Genomic DNA, 19,238 nt, shown 5'->3' on the forward strand with positions numbered 1-19,238 from the left:
AATATACAATTATTAAAGAAATAATAAAATAATGACAAGTAGAATGAAATTTTCTAGTGTCCTGGCTGTGCCCTCTTCCATGAAATCATCCAATCTAGGAAAATGTGCAGTGAAAGAGAAGCGTCACGGTGAGCGGAGAAGAATTGTAATTATCTCCTCAATAATCTGACATTTCTGACTTTAATATGTTTGGTATCACAGTTAAGAAAAAGAAGGAGTCTGTTCTTTTTGCTTCTGAATAGCTCCTGAAGCCCCTAACAATTGTTCAATTTGTACCAATCATAGTGGAGCAGGTGTGCAGGGTGGACAGTGCTAAGAGGTAAAAGGATTTGAAGGAGAGTGAAATGGAAAAGAGGATGAGCTCAGAAAGACATACATTCAAGGATGGATTCAAGTGGTACATTCACATAACAGAGTACTAGACAGCAATGAAAATGAACTAGCCATAACACTGGAAGAACATTATGTTCATAACAGGTGCAAATAAGGGTCCAACAGACAAAACCAATCATAATGTCTGATTTCATCTGAAGAAGGTTCCAACAAACAAAACCAATTTTATTGGAACTCAGAGTTAACCTTTGGGAAAAGCAGAGGTAAATAGGAAAGAACAAATATTGGGGAAGCTTCTATTTCTTGATCTCAGTGTTGGTTCCTGGCTGTATTTACCTGGTGAAAACTAATTCGACTGTACAGTTATGATTTGTGTATTTTTTGCATGTGTGTTATAATACTTTGTAAAGCATTGAAAAGTTTAAAGAAAGAGCAGAGTCCTGGGATAACTGGACATTCATGTATAAAAGGATGAAACTTTGTTCCCGTCATGGCGCAGCAGAAATGAATCCAAATAGGAACCATGAGGATGCGGGTTAGATCCCTGGCCTTGCTCAGTGGGTAAAGGATCCGGCATTGCCATGAGCTATGGTATAGGTCACAGACACGGCTCAGATCTGGCATTGCTGTGGCTGTGGTGTAGATCGGCAGCAACAGCTCCAATTAGACCCCTAGCCTGGAACCTCCATATGCCACATGTGCGGCCCTAAAAGGACGAAAGCCCTAAATAAATAAATAAATAAATAAAATTTTGACCCCTTACCTCACTCCATATACAAAACATTAACTCAAAATGGGTCAAATACTTAAATGTTTAACCTACAGCTTATATCTAAAAACACTTAAATTATAGCTTAAAATGATAAAACTCTCAGAAGAAAATACATATATAAATCTTCATGACCTTCATAGACAATACATTCACAGATATGATACCTAAAGCATAAGAAGCCATCACCACCAGAAGAAAGATAAAATGAATTTCATCACACATGAAATTTTTGTGTATTAAAGGACATCAAGAAGAAAGTGAAAAGACAACTCACAGAATGGGGAATATATTTACAAATTATATATTTGATAAGGGTCTAGTATCAAAAATGTATGAAGCTCTTAAAATGCAAGAGCAAAAACAAATAATGAAATTAAAAATGTGCAAAGAATTTGAATAGACATGCTCTAAAAAAGATATACAAATGGCCAATAAGCCCATGAAAATGCTCAACATCATTAGACAGTATGGAAATGCAAATCAAAACTACGTGATATCACTTGTTGCCAACAAAGAAAGTTATAATATACACACAGACACAAACACACACACACACAGACAATAATAAGTGTGTATGAGGATATGGAAAAATTGGAATCTTCACACATTACTGCTGAGAACATAAAATGGTGAAAGTACTATGGAACAGTACGGCAGTTCCTCAAACATTTAAACACAGAGTTACCACTTGACCCAGCAATTCCACTCCTATGTAAATACTCAAGAGAACTGTAAACATATATCCACTCAAAAACTTGTATGTGAATGTTCACAGCAGCACTGCTTAATAGCCAAAAAATGAAAATGCCCAAATATCTATCAACTGGTAAATAGATAAAAGAAGTGGTATATCCAATAGAATATCATTGGGTCATAAAATGAAATGGAATCTAGATACTTGCTAAAACAGGGATGCTAAGTGAGAGAAGCCAGAAACAAAAGACCACATGTTGCATGATTCCATTGGTATGAGAGACCCAGAATTGGGAAATCTACAGACAGCAAACAGATTAGTGGTTGCCAGGATTTGGAGGGAGGGTGCAAATGGGAAGTGATTGCTAATGCGTACAGAGTTTCTTCTTGGAATGATAAAAGTAGACAGTGTTGATGGTTGCACAACCCTGTAAATGAGCCACAGAACTATGAAGTAGTAAATTTTATGGTATATGAGTTAATCCCAATTAAAAAATGGATTTGCCACTAAGTAAATTAATTATGTTTGATTTTTTTCCCCCATGGCGTAGCTCAGAAGGGCAAAGCATTTAGGGGAGGTGGCAGAGACGGATGGAGAAACTGGTACAGTCTGATCCAGTGAAAAATGAATACTGGGCATCACACCTCTGCAAGGCTGAATGGAAAGGCTTGTCCTGACCTTTTTAATCAAGATGCTCCCACTGTTAATATTAGCCACCCTACTTGGGCGGGTGTTACCAATGAGTCTGCTCTGGATTCCCTCGCTGGCTGATAAAGCAATGTGACACAGGTGAGTGTCCTGTCTCAAACCTGCTGGAGATGGGATTTTATTATTTTATTTTATTTTATTTTATTTTTTGTCTTTTTGCCTTTTCCAGGGCCACTCCCACAGCATATGGAGGTTCCCAGGCTAGGCGTCCAATCGGAGCTGCAGCCACTGGCCTACGCCAGAGCCACAGCAATGCAGTTATGGAGATGGGATTTTAGAGAGGGCAGAATTTCTTGGAAAGAGGAAACTGTGTGGGCTTTGCTGGGTAGCAAGAACCAAGCAGGAAGACCAACTTGATGGAGTCATAGCAAATGAACAACCAGGAGTGGAATAAAAGGGGGGGGGTATTGGAAAGGACTGGGAATTTGGGGTTAATAGATGCAAACTATTACATTTAGAATGGATAAGCATTGAGGTCCTGCTGTACGGCATGGGGAACTGTGTCCAATCTCTTGGGATGCACCATGATGGAAGATCATATGAGAAAAGTAACACATGTCTAGGTATGAATGGGTCACTATGTTACACAGCAGAAATCGACACAACATTGTAAATCAACTATACTTTCAAAAAAAATGTAAAAAATGAGAGGGAAAAAAAAAAAAAAGAAAAGCAGAGTGAAGTGTAACTTTTACCATTGTGTTTCTGCAGAAATCCAATGACCTTTTCCAGCACGGTGGTTTTGTCCATTTTCCGCGTGTTGCCAGGGAGCATGGAGCTGAGCTCTTTGATAAGAACATTGAACTGGTCCCGACGCTTCTTCTCAGACTTGTTTCGAGAAGCTCTGTTTAAAAATAAAAATAAAATAAAAATTTTAAAAAAGGCACAGTTACTGGAACATTCCACTTCCTAAAGGCTTTATTATGGAATGGCGGTACTTTCAGTCAGAGTGTGTTCTGTTGGGATCTTCTTATCAAAACTTTTCAGGGAAAGGAGCCTTGGCCACGTTTCCAAGCTGATCGATGGGGACAGGTTAACATTATGCTAGACTCTTGGCCACAAGGAGAGATGGTATTCATAGTTCAATCCTGACACAGATGCAAAAAGCTTATAGATCAGGTCCATGGCTTGGCTTGTTCACTGACTCCAGAGAGTTCTAACCTTCGGAGAGCAAAAGACCCTCTTGTTTGCTAAGATAAACAGCCCAGAGGTTTACTCTTACTGCTTGCCCTCCACGCCAGAGCCCCCAGCCGCTAGGGCCAAGTCACGAGGGCAAAGCCAGGGGCGGGAGTGTCCAGCAGAGAGCCAGTGCCACCCAGGGTGTATGTCTGGCTACTACCCCAGGGCCTGTCAGCCTGTTGGGAAGTCCAGACACACCCCACAAAACCACCTCCAGGCCACAAATGGTCCTGAGCCAATGCGGCAGGAACCCACATGACCGTCAAGCTGCTACATGTGGCGGAGCCCTTTTAAAAAAAGGAAGGAGGAAACAAATGCATATTACTAAGGGAAAGAGCCAATGTGAAAAGGCTCCATGGTCTAGGACTCCGGCTCTATGACATTCTGGAAAAGACAAAACCATGGAGAAGGTAAAAAAGTCAGTGGCTGCCAGGGGTTGAGATGGGGAGAGATGAACACTGGAGCACAGAGTATTTCAGGGCTGTGAAACCGCTGTATGATGCTCCCATGTGGACGTGGGGCATGCACCTGCTCCACCCCAGAGAATGGACACCCCTGACAGTGAACCCTAAAGGGGAATATGGGCTTTGGGGGCTAATGATGTGTCACTGTAGGTTCATCAGTTGCAGCAAATGTGCCACTGTGTGTGTGTGTGGGGGGGTGACATGTTGATATAGGAGGCTTATATGTATAAGCACACGGCAAATGGAAAATCTCTGTACCTTCCACCCAATTTTACTGTGAACTTAAAATTGCTCTAAAAGCAGTTTATTTCAGGCTTCTTAAAACCAGAGTTGATATACAATGTTGTGTCAGTTCCTGTCGTGGCTCAGTGGTTAACGAATCCGACTAGGAACCATGAGGTTGTGGGTTTGATCCCTGGCCTTGCTCAGTGGGTTAAGGATCCAGTGTTGCCGTGAGCTGTGGTGTAGGTGGCAGACGCGGCTCGGATCTCGCCTTCCTGTGGTTGTGGCAGAGGCCCACAGCTACAGCTCCAATTAGACCCCCTAGCCTGGGAACCTCCATGTGCTGTGGAAGCGGCCCTAGAAAAGGCAAAAAAAAAAAAAAAAGTTTATTTTTTAAAACGACACACTAAACCTCATGCCCACAGACGAGATCCAAGTGGAGCTGCTCAGTTTGGGGGAGGGGATCTCCCTGAGATGTTGAGGCTCTGAGGCACCTGAGGATCCCGGGAACTTGGCTAGGTAAGTGTGGTTACAGGGGCTGCTCACCTGGACAAGGAGGCCCCTCCCCCTGAGGAAGGCTGGGAAGCAGGCGGCCCAGAGGCCATGGTCCTGAGTGACACACCACAGGGCAGGAGCTGGCTTTCAGCTCCACAGGCCCAGCCCCTCCTCCACAGCCAGCTTAGGCAAAGCTGGCCAAAGGCTGGGGATGCTGAGCCACCCCTCCCCACTTCACCCCAGATGGACTTGTTCCAGAAAGTCCTCCCAGCTGTGGGATCCATCACACTTGCTCTATCTGCTGGTCCTGACACCCTGGGGCCTGGGAACCAGGTGCCCAGGACAGCTACTCACCCACCAGGAGGCCACTGGCCAATATATGGTCAGGACAGGATGCTGATGGCTTGTGACAACTTGGCGGGTTCCCCTCAGAGGGATTCATCTCCCTTGGAGTAGGTACCCATACCCCCCAGGTGTCATAATCCATACACGTTCTGCTCCCCAGCCAGCTCTTGGAAACACAGGCACACATCCCAAACATCCTTTTCCTGGCCCCAGGATGGCCATAAGCATTCTGTTATTGCTACTTAATTACATACAACTTCTTTTTTTTTTTTTTTTTTTTGCTTTTTTGGCTGTACCCACAGCACATGGAAGTTGCCAGGCCAGGGATTACAACCTACGCCACAGCTGAGCACCAGATCCTTAACCCACTGTGCCGGGTCGGGGGTGGAAGCAGCAAGACCATGGAGACAATCCAGGTCATTGACCCTCTGTGCCACAGCGGGAACTCCAACCTGTCTTTATTTCAACCCACCCATTCACAAGCCACCATTTGCTGATTGCATCTCAGTGTGGGCTGCTTCCTCACTAACACTTGAAGCCATTCTTCAAGGATCACTCAAAGTTCATGGCTGCCATTCTTACCCCAGGGTCTTTTCCTTTTTCTAACTCTTCCCTCCCTCCTACCTCTCCCTGGATTCTGGGGAGGACCCAAAACTCTCAAGGACTTTCTGCAACAGCCTTATCTGGAGCCGAGTAACTATCCTCACATCTGCTGTCTCACCATCACAGATGGACTGCAGGTGTAGCAGTAAGATGCCAAGGTGCCTTTTGGCGAGTCCAGGGTAAAAAGCAGTGTTCAAACACAGGGAAGTGAAGAAAGTCATCTTTTTAACGTTGCAAGAGACTATCTATGCATTATAAATAATTTTTTGGCCTAGATTTGAAGAGTGACATGCAACCTCCTTAGCCCCAAAAAAGCTCCATTCCTGTCCTAGTTTGCCCATTATAAATTATTTGTGAACCGATAACACCCAGCTCATTATGACTCTGTTCTTTTCTTCAATGGATGTGATGACAGCGAACACAGCCTGGCAGAGACGATGATGAAGGCTTATATCATTAGTGACAGGAACACAAGCTTGTTTCTGTCAGCCTCCGCCCGGGACTCACTATGGTGCCGGCTGGAAATCGGTCAGTGTCAGCCGGAGCCACAGCTCAGAGGCAATAGAGAGGAAAAAAAAAAAAAAAAAGAAGCCTTGAATGAGACCTTATTTCCAATGAGGAGGTTTGCTCACCAGGCTCCAGGACCACTACGTGTAAGGCACTGGGAAAACAGGTTGAAACAAACAGACTTCAGGTTTGTTTTTTCCTTGAAGGCATTATTTATGCTCAATAAAACCCACCCATTTTATGTGTGTAGTTCGATGAATGTTGGTAATTGTGGAACCACCACCAAAACTCAGAGGTAAAACAGTTCCTTCATCCTGAAAGGTTTTCTCCTGCATCTTTGCTATTGATCTCCCCAGGGCCACAGCCCTGGGAAACCACTCATCTGCTGTCACTGTAGTTTTGCCTTTTCTAGAATTTTGTATAAATGAAATCAGACAACACAGAGTCTCTGACCTTCATTGAGCATAAAGTTTTTGTGATTCATTCATATTTTTGCATATTTTAATATTTCATTCCTTTTAACAGCTGACTAGTATTCCATTAGGTTGTTTCCAGTTTGGGGGTTTTAAGAATAATGCCGCTCTGTTTGTACAACCTGGGGAATACAGCCAATACCTTGTAGTAACTGTACATGGAAAGCAACCTTTAGGAATTTATAAAAAAAATTTTTTAAGTTAAAAAAAAAGGATGCTGCTGCTTTTATATTCATTTCCACGTTTTTGTGTAGACCCAGGTGTACATTTCTCCTGGGTAAATACGTACATATGAAATTGCTGGGTCATATGATAAGCATATGTTTTAACCGAGAAAGATAACTACCAGACAGTCATACAAAGCAGCTGTCCTGTTTTTGCATTTCTACCTGCAATGTATGACAGTTCCTGTTGCTCCATGTCCTTGCCAACACTTGGCATTGTCAGCCTTTTTTTGACTTTGGCCATGGTGGTTTCAACTCCTTGCAGTTTTAATTGGCATTTTTTCTGATGGCTAGTGATGTCAAGCATCTTTCACATGGTTAATGCTCTTCTGTATATCTTCTTTGTGTGTGTGTGTGTGTGTGTGTGTGTCTTTTTAGGGCCACAACTGTGGCATATGGAGGTTCCCAGGCTAGGGGTCCAATCAGAGCTGTAGCTGCTGATCTGCATCACAGCATATGGTGGTTCCCAGGCTAGGGGTCCAATCAGAGCTGTAGATGCTGGCCTGCATCACAGCCACAGCAACACCAGATCTGAGCCACATCTGCGACCTACACCACAGCTCATGGCAATGCCGGATCCTTAACCCACTGAGCAAGGCTGGGGTCTGAACCTGCATCATGGATACTAGTCAGATTCGTTTCCGCTAAGCCACGATGGGAACTCCTCGTATATCTTCTTTTGTGAAATGTCTGTTCAAATCTTCTGCTCATTTTTCTATTGTGTTGTCTGTCTTCTTTTTATTGAGTTTAAGAGAAAGAGAGGAAGAGAGGAGGTCGAAGGAGAAAGGAAGGGTTGTATTTTAAATATACTTTGATATAAGTCTCACCCTTTGATTTGGAATGCTGGGCTCCAAGAACCCCAGGCTATCTTTTTTGGTGTCCCTCATGGGACAGTGGTTACACTGGTAGCACTTGCTGGGCACTTACTATGTAATAGCGCTATTTTAAGTGCTTTGCATGTATTCATTCCTTTAATCTTCACAATGGCCCTTTAAGGTAGGTACTGTTATCATTCCCACCTCACAGGTGAAGCTGAGGCACTGAGAGGTTATATAATTCACTGATGTTGCAGAATTAAGAAGTGGTGGAGCCAGCTGGCTCAGGTGCCCACACTGTGAAGCACTGTACTCTCCTGCCTCCTTCTATAGATCCTCCAGAACCACCATGACTGGATCTGTGTGGAGCTACTTACATGTTCTGGGAACATGAACTGAGGGTGACAAATTCTAGCTGCTTGAACTTACAGCAGAAACTAAACACACTGCAGAAAAAATGGTGTTGCATGCTAACAGGATGACAGTCCAGGTATTCAGGAGCAATCTCAGCTCCAGCTCCTGCAAGAAGCAGCCTTTCCCACTGCTGGGGTCACCTGTGGTCGGTCGTTGGTTTCTTTTTGACAGAGCAGGGTTGCATTTCCCTGCCTCCTGCAACTTAAGGCCTTTGGACTTATCTTGGCCAAGGAAACGGAGGTTAAAAATGGCATGTATGTGTTCCAGATAGAAGGGTGAAGAGTCAAAGCCGAAATCGCCACAATCCCTTCTCTGATCTTGGCAATGTTTTTTTAACTCTTAAAATGAACATAAAGTAAACTTGGCTTTTATCTTTTAGGTGCGGTTCTACAAATTTTAGGGCACATAGATTCAAATAACCATCACCATAGCAAAGAGGCAGACCAGCCTCCTCCCAGGTCCCTCATTCTCTCCACATCTGTAACCCCTGGAAACGCCTATTCTCCTCTCCATCATTTTGTTCTCCTTTCAAGAATGTGCTATAAATATAACCATATAGCACGTAACCTTTTGAGCGGGCTTCTACCTAGTGTGCTGCCTTTGAGGTTCCTCCAAGTTGCTGCATCTACAAATACCTTCCCCTTATCGCTGAGTAGCTTTCTATTGCATGGATGTAACAGTTGGTTTATCCATTCACCTGCTGAAGGAAATTCGGGTTGTTTTCCATTTGGGGTTGTGACGAATAGAGCTGCCGTAAATATCTGTGTATCGGTTTCTGGGTGAACTTAAGTTGTCAGCTCTCTGAAGTAAGTAACCCCGGGGTAGGATGGCTGGATCATATGGAAAGTGTATGTTTAATTTTCTAAGAAATCATCAAACTGTTTTCCAAAGTGGCTGTACCATTTTACCACTTGCTAGCAACGCAGGAGTGATCCAGATGTTCCACATCCTCCAGGGGAGTTGGTATTGTCAGGTCTTTTTCTTTAAGCTCATCTAAGAGATGTTCAGTACTATCTCATTGGGCTTTCATGTGCATTTTTCCAATGGCTAATGATGCTGAACATCTTTTCATGTACTTTTTGCCATCTGTATATCCTCTTTGGTGAAGCATCCGTTTATGTCTTCTGCCATATTTAAATTGGGTTGTTTGTTTCCTTACTATTGAGTTGAGAGTTCATTATATGTTCTGATACAAGCCCTCTGTTAGATATGTGACTGTTATTATTTTGGCAGCTTGCCTTTTCATTCTCTTAATAGTGTCTTTTTATCACAGAGTAAAAGTTTTTAATTTTGATGAAGCTCAAGTTAACCATGCTTTTTTTTCCTTTTATGGATTATGCTTTGATGTCAGATCTAGGAACCCTTTGCCTACCCTCAGGCCATGAAGATTTTCTCTTGTGTTTTCTTCTAAGAGTTTTACACAACTTTACATTTAGATTTATGACCCATTTTGAGTTATTTTTTTAAAACAGTGTAAGGCTAAAGTTTATTTGTTTGCATGTGGTTGTCCAATTTTTCTAGCTCCACCTTTTGGAAAAGACATTTCTACACTCAATTACCTTTGCACGTTTGTAAAAAATCAATTGGCCCAATTTATGTGATTCATTTTCTGGGTTCTCTATTTTCTATTCTGTTCCGCGTATCTATGGAGTTTTCTTTTCACCAATACCACAGTTTTGATTACTGTAGTTTTTTTTTTTTTTTTTTCGTCTTTTGTCCTTTTTTAGGGCCGCACCCGTGGCATATGGAGGTTCCCAGGCTAGGTGTCTAATTGGAGCTGTAGCCACCAGCCTACACCCGAGCCACCACAATGCCAGATCTGAGGCACATCTGCAACCTACACCACAGCCCACGGCAATGCCGGATCCTTAACCCACTAAGCGAGGCCAGGGATCAAACCCACAACCTCATGGTTCCTAGTTGGTTTTGTTTCGCTGCACCATGACGGGACATCCACTGTAGTTTTATAGTAAGTCTTAAAATTAAAAATGTGATTCTTCCAACTTTATTCTTCTTTTTCAAAATTATTTTGACCATCCTAGTGCCTATGTCTTTTCTATTTCATTTCACAAGCAACTTGTCTTATCTAAAAAATTGCTGCTTAGATTTTGATTGTAACTGCTCTAAATCAAAGCAAAGGCCAATCTGGGGAAAACAGATACCTTTACTCTGTTGAGTCTTCCAATCCATAAACACAATGTCTGTCCATTTATTGAAGTCTTATTTGTTATGAGCATTTTGCAGTTTTCACATACATACTTCATATATGTTTTCTTAGATTTATACCTAAGTATTGCACTTGGGGGGATTGATTATACAGTTTTTTTGTCTTTTTAGGGCCACACCCACAACATATAGAGGTTCCCAGGCTAAATGTTGAATCAGAGCTATAGCTGCTGGCCTACACCACAGCCACGGCAATGCCAGGTCCCAGCCATGTCTGCGACCTACACCACAGCTTGCAGCAATGCTGGATCTTTTAACCCACTGAGTGAGGCTAGGGATTGAATCTGCATCCTCATGGATACTAGTCTGGTTCTTAACCCCGTGAGCCACAATGGGAATTCCTGTATTATATTTTTAATATCAGTTTCTAAGAGCTTTCACTGCTAACCTATAGAAAGATGATTGATTTTTATGTTTTGACACTACATCCTGTGACTCTGCTAGATTCATTTATTAGATAGAGGAGGTTTTTTAAATATTTCTGGTTATGTTCTAGGGACGTTCTATATAGACAATCACGTCATGTGTGAATAAGGGAAGTGTTATTTCTTTTTTCCAATCAATATGCCTTGGTTTTTATTGGCTCATTACTCTGGCTAGAAATCACAGTATGATGTTGAATAGGAGTCATGAGAGCAGATATCTTTACCTTGTTTACCATTTTTAGGAAGAAAACATTCAGTCTTCTGCCTTTAAGTATATTAGCATGGTTTTAATAAATACCCTTATGCCTTTTATATAAATGCATAAATAGGAAATTCCCTCCTATTTCCAGTTTTCTTAGAGTTTATATCATAAATAGAAGTTGAATTTTGTCAGATTCCTTTTCTGCATCAGTTAATAGTTAAAATCATGTGGTTTTGGTTTTTCTTCCATAGCCTTCAAATGTGGTGGGTTATACTGATTGGTTTTCAATATTGAATAGCTTCATGTTCCCTAGAAAAAATTCCACTCGGTCATGATGTATTTTATACATAGATATACAGATAGTTGGATAGACAGGTGGATGTGATTTGCTAATGTTTGGTTGGAGAATTTCAGCATTTATGTTCGTGAAGAATACTGGTCCATAGTTTTCTTGTACTGTCTTTTTCGAAGTAATGCTGATCTCACAAAATAAGTTGAGAAGTACTTCCTCCTCTTCAAATTTCTGGAGGAGACTGTGCAAAACTGATGATATTTCTTCTTTGAATGATTGACAGAATTCATAAGTGGAACCATCTGGGTCTGGAGATTTATTTTTCAAAAGATTTTAAAATGACAGGTTCAGCTAGAACAAACAATTCAAAAATTTATATGGAACCATAAAAGACCCAGAATCACCAAAGCAATCCTGAGGGGGAAAAAAAAATAAGCAGGAGGCATAACTCCTCCAGAATTCAGACAACATTATGAAGCTACAGTAATCAAGATAGTGTGGAAGTGATACAAAACAGACACACAGACCAATGGAACAGAATAGAGAACCCAGAAATAAACCCAGACATCCACAGTCAATTAATCTTCGACAAGGGAGGCAAGAATGTAAAACATGAAAAAGATAGTCTCTTTAGCAAGTAATGCTGGGAAAACTGGACAGCTGCATGTAAATCAATGAAACTAGAACACACCCTCATACCATGCACAAAAATAAACCCAAAATGCCTTATGGAGTTAAACATAACACAACATATCATAAAACTCCTTGAAGAGAACATAGGTAACCTAGGTTGATTCTCTGACATCAACCATATAAATGTTTTCTTTGGACAGTTTGAAGGCAACAGAAACAAAGACAAAAATAAACCAATGGGACCTAATCAAACCTAGAAGATTTTGCACAGTAAAGGAAGCCATAAAAACACAAAAAGACAAACTACGGCATAGGAGAAAATAGTTTCAAATGATGCAACTGACAAGGGCTTAATCTCTAAAATATTCGAACAACTTACACAACTCAACAGCAAAAAAACCCAATAACCCAACTGAAAAGTGGGCAGAAGACCTGAACAGACATCTCTCCAAAGAAGATATAGAGATAGCACACAGGTGCACATGAAAAAATGTTCAACATCACTAACTATCAGAGATATGCAAATCAAAACTACAATGAGGTACCACCTCACGCTTATCAGAATGGCCATCATTAATAAGTCTGCAAATAACAAATTCTGGAGAGGATGTGGAGAAAAGGAAACCCTCCTATGCTGTTGGTGGCATTGCAAAATGGTACAACCACTATGGAAAACAGTATGGAGGTACCTCAAAAAACTAAATATAGAATTAGCATATGACCCAGCAATCCCACTCCTGGGCATATATCTGGACAAAACTTTCATTGAAAAAAGATACATCCCTATGTTCACTGCAGCACTATTCACAATAGCCAAGATAAGGAAACAACCTAAATGTCCATCGACAGATGAATGGATTAAGAAGATGTGGTGTATATACACAATGGAATACTACTCAGCCATAAAAAGAACAAAATAATGCCATTTACAGCAACATGGATGGAACTAGACTCTCATACCAAGTGAAGTCAGAAAGAGAAAGACAAATGCCATACGACATCACTTGTATCTGAAATCTAATATATGGCACAAATGAATCTATCTACAGAAAAAAAAAGCAAACTTATGGACATGGAGAACAGACCTGTGGTTGCTAAGGGGGAGCGAGTGGGAGGGACTGGGAATTTGGAGTTAGTAGATGCAAACTATCGCATTTTAAGTGGATAAGCAAATACAATCTAGTGGAGATCCTGCTGTATAGCACAGGGAACTTTATCTAGTCACTTGTGATACAACATGATGGAGGATAATATGAGAAAAAGAAAGTGTATACATATATATGCATGACTGGGTCACTTTGCTGGACAGCAGAAATTGAGAGAATATTGTAAATCAACTATAATAAAAAAATTAAAAATAAAGCTATAAGTTCAATTTACTCATTGGCTGTAGGACACTTTAGGTTTTCTATTTCATCTTGTAAAAGTATTGCTAGCTTACAGTTTTTAAGCAATTGGTTCCTCTCAACTAAGTTGTTGAATTCATGCAGATGCAGTTGTTCATAGAAGTCTTGTATGGCCCTTTTAATGTCTGAAGGGTGTGTAGTGATATTTCCTCTTTAAAATTCCTGATATTGGTAATTCATGTCTTTTTTTTTTTTGTCATTCATGCAATAGGCTTATCAATTTTATCAATTTTTTTTAAATCATCTTTTGGGTTCATTCACTTTTATTATTTTTGTTTTCACTGCTCTTATAACTTTCATTCTTGTTTTATTTTGGTCTTTTTTTGGGGGGCCACACCCACAGCATACAGAAGTTCCTAGGCTAGAAGTCGAAATCAGAGCCACAGCTGCTGGCCTACACCACAGCCACAGCAACACCAGAGCTGAGCCTCATCTGTGACCTACACCATAACTCACAGCAATGCTGGATCTTTAACACACTTAGCTAGGCCAGGGATTGAACCTGCTACCTCATGGTTACTAGTTGGGTTCATTACTGCTGAGCCACGAAAGGAGCTCCCTCTTCTTGTTTTGAGTTTATTTTGCCCTTTTGTTTATAACATCTTATGGAGGAAACTTAAGTTGTTTATTTAAGGCCTTTTCTCTTTTCTACCATGAGCATATAATGCTATAGCTTTCACTTTTAGCACTGCTTTAGAGGCAACCCACTTACTATGATATGTTATAATTTGACTTTTGCTACATCCAAAATATTTTATAATATTTTTGAGACTTCCTTTTTGACCCTTGGATTACTCAGAAATGAATTGTGAAAAAAGTGCTATGTATTTTTTCCCCGGCTGATTTCTGATTTCTGATTTCTGTTCATTTAGACTTTCTTACATTTGTTTTGTGAAGCAGGATTTGATTTATATTAGTGAATGTTCAATATGTACTTGAAAATAATGTGGATTCTGTTACCGTTGGGTGGAGTGTTCTACAAATAGCAAGCAGATTTTGTTGGCTGATAGTCTTTTTCAGTTCTTCTATACCCTTGCTAAATTTCTATCTACTAGTTCTATTACGGAGACGGGCATATTAAATACCTGTCACAGTTCTTTAGGTTGTACTTTATGTATTATGAAGCTCTGTTATTAGGTGTATATACCTTTAGAATTGTTATGTATAGTTAATGAATTGATTCTTCGGGATTATGCAATGTCACTCTTTATTCCTGATAATTTTCTTTGGTATGAAGTACATTTTATTCAGCCAGCCTGACTTTCTTTTAATCAATTTATGTGGTATATAATTTTCCATAGTTTTATTTTTAACTTATCTATGTCATCATGTATGAAGAGAATGTCTTGTGGACAGCATAACAGTCATGTCATTTAAAAAAATCCAGAGTTCCTGTTGTGGCGCAGCGGAAATGAATCCAACTAGTAACCATGAGGTTGCAGGTTCCACCCCTGGCCTCGCTCAGAGGGGTAAGGATCCGGTGTTGCTGTGTGGTGTGGGTTGAGGATGCATCTCCAATCCTGTGTTGCTGTGGCTGTGGCGGCAGCCGGCAGCTGCAGCTCTGATTTGGCCTCTAGCCTGGGAACCTCCATATGCCCTGTATGTGGCCCTAAAAAGAAAAAAAAAAATCCATTATGAAGATCTCTGTCCTTTAATTGGCATGTTCATGCCAATACATGTAATTATTTATATGTTTGGATTTAGGTATGCCATTTTACCATCTGTTTTCTGTTTTTTCACTTTCTGTTTGTTCAACATTTTTGGGGGGGGGGTTGTTCCTGTTTCTCCCTTCCTGCCTTCTTTTGGGGTTATTCCTGTTTAACTTATCTATTTTATTTTTATTTACTGTATTTCTTTGTATTTTTTTTTAGCAATTACTCTAGGGATTATAATATAAGAACATCTTTCCAGAGCTACTTAGAATATTTTACCGTTCCAAGTGGCACGTGGAAATTTACTCCTCATGGTTCCCTTTACCCTCCTCCCTTTCTGCCGTGGTTATCTAATACACAATCAGATCTAGACACACCGAATCAGATAGGATTATGGCTTTTTTCTTTTTTTCCAAATGTCAGCCCATCTATTACATTTAGGCCGATACTGACTATTTCTGTTACCCTTCCTTTAGATCTCATATCCCAAGTTTCCATCTGGTATCATTTTTCCGTCAAAAAAAAACTTCCTTCGGCAATTCTTTCAGAGCAGGTCTCCTGATAAGAAGCTTTCTCAGTTTTCGTTCATTTGAGAAGGTCCTCATTTACCTTCATTCCTGAAGGATATTTTAATCAGATGTAGAATTCCCAGCTAAAAGTTCTTTTCTTTCAACATTTAAAACATATCCTATCACTACCAGAAGGCCCTCATGGTTTCTGATGAGAAATCTATGGTGCTATTTAAATTTGTCTGATGTGGCCAGTCTCGGACCTTGGGTGGTGGTCTCTCCCGCAGTTCAGATCTCAAAATATCTGGTCCACATTAAGGTCAGATCCATGCATCCTCAGCATAGTGGTGAGCCCAGGAACTCACAACATTTTATAGGGTCACTTTCCTGAGCTCCTCCTTCTCTGAGATCTCCGACAAGTATTTTCTGATTCCCAACGCTCCCTTTTTGCTCCTCTGTTCAGAAAACGGGTTCTTTATTTATTCTTTCCTGCCTCAAATTTCCAACAGATGCATCTTCATCCAGGGCCATGCAGTAGGAAGATGGAGAGGAAGATGAAAGCAACAGGGTTTATCCCACTCACTCAGAACTGGAGCTCCTCTGCTCAGAGAGACAGGTTCCCCTCCCGCTTTGACATTCCTATGGATTCCTGTGACCACTTGCTGTTGCTACTGCTGCTGCCACCATCAAAAGATTGCTTACATGGCAAGAAAATGGAGAAGAGAACTAAAAAGGGCAGAGTCCTCCTCCCTCAGTCAAGCAAGAGACCCTCTTTGTGCTCCTTGTGTAGTCCTAGAGGACTTCTGGTCCTCTCTCTGATGGCACACATGCCTGCTTCTGGGTTTGGGGCTGCCTTGAGTCTAGGCTAGGGAATGCTGGAGGGAAGAAGATGGTGAGCTCACTGCCAGGTCAGTGGTACCTCCCATTCTGATACCTCCTATCCTGCCCCCTACTATTGACTTTACAGGGTCCTCAAATAGCTGTTCCCTGCATTCTGCCCCAATGTATGTGTGATGGATGTACTTAGTGTGACGGAAAGGATGGAGGAGGCTGACTTTATCTTATTCCAACCCAGAATTCCCATATATCTGTTCATGCTTTCTTTCAGTGAGTATGTAAGAGACTCACAGGAATCAAAAGGTAGGAACAGATTCTGAAAGGCTAATGGCAGGGTCTGTAAATAAGGCCTTTTGCAGGAAAGCATATTATAGGGGTGAGCTAGACCAGAGTTACAACAGACTCCCTTTCTCTGTGTTTTTGATTTTGTTTTTTGGGTTTTTTTTTGGCCACACTTGTGACATGTGAAAGGTCCAGGGCCAAGAATCAAACCTGCGCCACAGCAGTGACCTGAGCCATAGCAGTGACAACACGGGATCCTTATCCTACGAAGCCACCAGAGAACTCCACAGCAGACTCTTAAGAAAACATATTTCTGGGTGGTTCTTGGGGAACAAGGAGGATGACAAATAAACTGGGCAAGTCCTCCTGCCCCTGGCATGAGCGAATCACTCTGGTGTGAGCTAACATTAAAAATGTGTCAAATAGAAACTATCATTGCAAATCACCACGGGGTTCTACCCAAACCAATAAAACCCCTCTCGCACACTTCCCCACCCGAGGGCAGACGAGGGCACTCATGCTGACTTAGCGAGGGGAGCTGGGGTGAGGGGGATGTGTGGGTGCCTGGGGTTCTGGAATTCCAGAGGAGGGCTATGCTTGCAGCTTAGGATCTAAGTGAGATCCAGCACAGCAGCCTGTGTTCCTAGCAGCTGACCATGTTTGTGGTGTCACAAGGAGACTCAAGGAAGAGCAGGCAAGGACCATGATTCCGAGGCCAAGTGTCAAGGAGCAGAAACATGCATATGTGCACATGTGTGCTTGTACACACACACGTGCATGCACGCACATACACCCCGTGGGTTTCTCCAACAGGTAGAACACTGAAGGCCCTTCTACTGGTGAATTTCATGAGAGAGATGTGTATTCATCAACCAGGCTCAATGCCTCTTTCCCCTCCTTCTTGGTGGGGAGATGGTCACAGGGGTGTACACCTACTGTGCAAGGATGGGCTTCACCCAACTACTCAGGAGGCACAGCTGTGGCTGGGATGGGGACCAGGTCCTTCCAAGAAACTGCAGGATGACCAGCAAGAGAGAGGCTTGTCTCCCATCCTCCTGGGTGAGGCTTTGAGGCAGGAATAGGGAGTCTGAGCAGGTGAACGCCAACATGCACCTCAGATCTGTGTGCTCAGCTTCTCTCTCTTCCTTAAAAGCACAAGGACATGTGACAGTGATGTAGGTACACTTTTCATCACCCCAAATCCCATGTTTCCCTAAGGGGGAGAAATTAAAGATCACTGTATCGGAACGCCTGATCCATTCCTGAGCCAGACCAGGAATGAGGATAAAATCCGTGAAAGGAGGAAAAATGAACTCTTATCATGAGTGGGCTCTTCCTCTTAGGCCACTTCATGCGCAGACCAGTTGGGCTGGCAAGGCTTGAACCCAATCCCAACATCCAGGGAAAGTGCCTACAACCCTCAGAGACATTCGTGCTAGGATCTCTTCCTCATCTTCAATCCCAAGGGTGCCATGTTTTAAACTGGCTTCCATAATGGGGACACAGAAGATGCTGGCTGCGTCCAGAGCACTTGGTTCAATGGAGTCAAAGCTGATCAAATCAAATGCTCCCCAATAACACTGGGCAGAGATGGCCAGCAATGGTGATGGAGGCACCAGTGGGTCCCCACCCTTGCTGCCAAGAGCAGCAGGGGCTTTGAATAATGGGTATAATAATGAGTCTATAAGTATGCAGTTCCATGAAGATGGGCTTTTTATCCACAGAGGGCCTCCATGGCGAGGAGCTAGAGGCATTTCATGAGGCATATTATGTTCACATTCCAATCACCACTGGATGTTGAAGAGCCGCTGGTTGCATGAGATTCAGGACAGGACAGGACAGCTTAGCTGAGGGAGCTTCTACTAGCAGACTCGACTTCTCACCCTACTTCTGCCACCTGTGCCAGGAGAGGGTGGGTGCCACCCCCAGAGGCCTTGGGTTCCTCTGATGAAATAGCAAGGACATTAATGTGGTCATTCTGAACCACAGAATTCAAAATTCTCTGAAACTCCCTTCTTCAAAAGAGGCATTCTGAAGTTTCCATTGTGATTCAGCTGGTTAAGAACCTGACAGAGTGTCATGAGGACGCAGGTTCTATCCCCGGCTCCACTCAGTGGGTTAAGGATCCCGTGTTGCCATGAACTGCGATGTAGGTTGCAGACATGGCTAGGATCTGGCATTGCTGTGGCTGTGGTGTAGACCAGAAGCTGAAGCTCCTATTCAGTCTCTAGCCTGGGAACTTCCATATGCCCAGGTATGGCCCTAAAAAGCAAAAAAAAAAAAGTAAATAAAAGATGAGTTCTAATTCCTGTCCCTTTGAGAATGGCTGGTCGGCCTTAGCGACTTGCTCCTAGTGAGTAGCAGGGACCCTACCCCACTTCCAAGACCAGGTACTAAGTGGACACACCACTGCCCAGCCCACCCCTGCCCCCTCTGGTGCTCGCCCTCAAGCCCAGTCACATGCTGCGAGGAGGTCACACCGCCACGTGTCAGCCACTGTCCCAGTGGACCACCAAGGTCCACCGC

General features: G+C 42.3%; 1 protein-coding gene across 10 annotated transcripts in view; it reads right to left on the reverse strand.

Moving 5' to 3' along the window:
• The window catches only part of NPAS2 (neuronal PAS domain protein 2), a 192,629-nt gene that overhangs the window by 76,564 nt on the left and 96,827 nt on the right, over positions 1-19,238 (reverse strand). For all 10 annotated transcript variants that reach the window (XM_085018627.1, XM_085018629.1, XM_085018633.1 and 7 more), the window contains one exon: positions 3,203-3,351. In XM_085018627.1, the coding sequence (XP_084874753.1) occupies positions 3,203-3,351 (149 nt within the window). The remainder of the gene's footprint in view (positions 1-3,202; positions 3,352-19,238) is intronic.

This window comes from Sus scrofa, chromosome 3 (assembly GCF_054392235.1).
Source record: "Sus scrofa isolate SSC_HxYL_T2T_F1_AM1 chromosome 3, Sscrofa_HxYL_maternal_Yorkshire_Landrace_v2.0, whole genome shotgun sequence".
Lineage (NCBI taxonomy): Eukaryota > Metazoa > Chordata > Mammalia > Artiodactyla > Suidae > Sus > Sus scrofa.